The sequence below is a fragment of the Sinocyclocheilus rhinocerous genome, unplaced genomic scaffold, assembly GCF_001515625.1.
Source record: "Sinocyclocheilus rhinocerous isolate Xijiao unplaced genomic scaffold, SAMN03320098_v1.1 scaffold1006, whole genome shotgun sequence".
Classification (NCBI taxonomy): Eukaryota; Metazoa; Chordata; class Actinopteri; order Cypriniformes; family Cyprinidae; genus Sinocyclocheilus; species Sinocyclocheilus rhinocerous.
Window position 1 is genome coordinate 16,760 of NW_015630418.1, and position 3,275 is coordinate 20,034.

At 38.3% G+C, this 3,275-nt stretch overlaps 1 protein-coding gene across 1 annotated transcript in view; it reads right to left on the bottom strand.

Moving 5' to 3' along the window:
* LOC107740359 (ATP-binding cassette sub-family C member 8-like) overlaps positions 1 to 3,275 on the bottom strand; it is a 29,715-nt gene that overhangs the window by 16,065 nt on the left and 10,375 nt on the right. Inside the window, exons 7-10 of the mRNA XM_016552784.1 lie at positions 2,454 to 2,694; positions 1,454 to 1,482; positions 1,021 to 1,155; positions 36 to 164 (exon numbers count right to left, since the gene is read on the bottom strand). Of these exons, the coding sequence (XP_016408270.1) occupies positions 36 to 164; positions 1,021 to 1,155; positions 1,454 to 1,482; positions 2,454 to 2,694 (534 nt within the window). The remainder of the gene's footprint in view (positions 1 to 35; positions 165 to 1,020; positions 1,156 to 1,453; positions 1,483 to 2,453; positions 2,695 to 3,275) is intronic.

Here is a 3,275-nt window from a genome sequence, read left to right on the forward strand (position 1 = left end):
ATTGACATTTCACTGGAGAGGGACGTGTAGAGCGCAAACGTGCGCAGGTTCCTCAGCTCCTGTCTGCGCGTCTCCTCCACGCTGGACCTGAAGATGTGCTCCCACGCGTACAGCTTCAGCAGCTTGATTCCCCGCAGCAGCTCGTTGGTTTTGCCGGTGTGCTCCTGTAACACACAACATCACTCGTACAGCATCTGACTGATATTATAATGCAACCAAGGTGATTTACAGTATATACATCTCATTATACGCAGGGTTAGAAACCAGACTCCCAACAGAACATTGCAGGTTTCTTTCTATTCTATTTAAGCTATTTACAGTGTAGTGACAGAATCCAGGCCCGTACCTCGGTACATTTTTCATGTTCAAAAATAAAATTTGTTCTCCGAATGACTAATTTGCTGTTTAAAACTCCTCATATGAATGTCTGCGTGACATGTATAATTCAGTTCAGACAGTTTGCAGGAATGTTTAGTGTCAGTGGTATGAAAACGATCGCTGCGAGACGCTGCTGGAGTGAACGAGTCTTGAGAGAGTTTGCCAGATCAAGCTATTATAAGCATTTTTGGACTTGTCTTTTCCACTTAATTTGACACTTTAGAAAGTTAATAAAGTGGGAAGTTGCAATTTAGGGTCAGCGATATCTTTATCTTATTTGCAAAACATTTGAAATAATTTTGGTTTATTTTTTATTTATTTTTGATTAGTTTTTATAGTAATATCTGGCAACACTGCATCGCCTGCAATTAAACTGACAGTAATCAAAAAAGCCCATGGACAGGTTATTGCTGACAGAATAGCACATTTGCTAAGGGAAAGGCAAAAAATATCATGATATTATCAGTCAGAAACGTTATCAACTCTGTCAAAAACAGTAGCATTTAACACTAGTACACAGATCTGTAGAACAAATTACAGAATTAAATGAAACATACGCAAACACTAGCCTTGGAGAAGTCTATGCTATGTCATTCAGTATAGTAGTTAAATATGGTAAATCAGTCTCTGTAAACTGCTCACCAGCGTGCTCTTCTGTGCCCGTGAGAGTCGAGTGGCCACAAAATACTGCAGAGGAGCCAGAACCACGATGACGGTCGCACCGATCAGAGCGCTGACCCCCAGCAGAGAATACAGCAGCAGAACCCCCATCACAATCTACACAGCACAGCAATACAGCACGACGTACAACGCATTTACCTTCTAGTTATTCAGGTGTATATAGAATACAGGGGTTAACAAATTACACCAGTGTTCCTCCAAAAATAAAAGCTAGAGGTCTTCAAACGATCGATGGTTTGAATGTTTGAAAGTGAAGAATTTAAAACAAATATTGGCAACTTATAATACAATTATTTTAATATATATATATTTTTTTATTGTGCAACTTACAACAGTAATTTTTTTTTTTAATCAGAGTTAAAACTAATAATCAGTGTTATTTTAAAATTCTGACGAGATGAAGTGCACTCCGAGCAGCTTCACCTACAAACGGAGTCAAGCGTGTAAAATATCCAGCAGTGGGACAATCTTGCAAGAACACGTCCAGGTCACATTTCTATGGAAGCCCGATTTCATCACAGAATAAAAAAAAAAAAGGTAATTGTGACTTTTTACCTCACAATTCCATCTTTCTCTCGCAATTCCAAGTTTCATTTTCACAATTCAGTTTTTTTTTCTTCTGAAGTCTATATTTACATGTCATAATTCTGTTTTTTTTTCATGCCACAGAATTAAAAAAAAAGAAAAATGTTAATTGTGAATTTTTATCTTATAGTTCTGACTGTTTTTCTTACAATTGCAAGATTATGATCTCGCAATTCTGATTTTTTATTTATTTATTTTTTGGAATTATGAGAAAAAAAAAAAAAGAATTATGAGATAAAAAGTCACAATTGCTTTTTTTTTTTTTTTTATCCTGCGGCAGAAACAGACTGTAGCAGAAAGCCTTAATTCGTTTTTTCATTCATTACAATTATATTTTTTTATAACTTACTCTGTAATTCAATTGGAGAAAGAAAGAAAGAAAAAGAAAGAAAGAAAGAAAGAGAGAGGCCACAAACAGGCACCGGAGCAGACCAATAAATCTACTAAGGGAGGAAGGCTAGTTTTGGATGCAAATCACCCATATTTATTAAAGCTCAGAGCATACAGTCATCTAATGGCTTTGAGATATATCACAGCAATCTCTGAGCTCTCGAAGCCCTTGAAGTGTGTTTAAATGGATCATGGGATGAGATAAACATTGTATCATCCCCCTTGTGTTTGTAAAGACAGAGGATCACATATTTTTAGAGTACATATTCGATCTTAACCAGAGCAACCTATTTTTTAAGAAGTAAATAATATGAACTTGTTTCACAACAGCTCTCTGAGTCTTACAGTTTTGGAACGACACGAGGGTGAGTAATTAATGACACAATTTTCATTTTTGGGTGAACTATCCCTTTAAGTGCATCTTAACGGTCCGAATAGCTCCTGTGTATGCTGTATTATTTGCATTGGTACCGGAGGCAGAGCGCTGTGATTGTCGCTGCTGATGTGGTGAACAATCCCCGAGATGCAGAGCGGCCCGACGAAGCCCAGCAGGTCGGCTATGAAGCGGAAGGTGATGCTGAGCACCAGCGGCCGGCCGAACGCTTGACGCAGAGCGAGCCAGATCCACCGCGAGCCCTTCAGAGGGACCGGACCCTTCTCCTGCGCGGCACAGAGCTCAACGTAAAACTGTGTTTACGACACACTATGAGATTCAGTCACTATATTTCATTTGAATCCTCTCTAAACTGGCAATTTAGTAACTGGTGTACTGATTATGTAAATTCCACACCCAAACAGATTTGCTATCGTATCTTACATAAGGGCTTTAATCTGAAGTGTTTCTGAAGTCCCTTCTGTTTTTCAGGACAAAGGGGATAAAAGCGATTCTGCTGTATTAAGGACACAAGCAGTCTGGTTATACAAGTGGACGTCAACTCAAAACAGGCTGGATCAGCCAAAAACAAACACAGATGCTTGAAAACTAAAAATATCAGAGTTTGCAGATCTCTGAATTTGGCAGAGAAAAGGATCCAACCGTTTAAATTGATGTAATATCTGCTTACATGCTGCTCTTCTTGGAATCCAGATTACATATTGCTGGCCTTTCATGACCAATTTGCACAAACTCTGAGTGATATTGTCTGTTTTCACTCATTATTTTTCAGTTAAGTGTTAATAAAGGCACTTTGTTGTGATTTGCATCAGTGTTCCCTAATGCATTGACCTCATACTTTATAAAA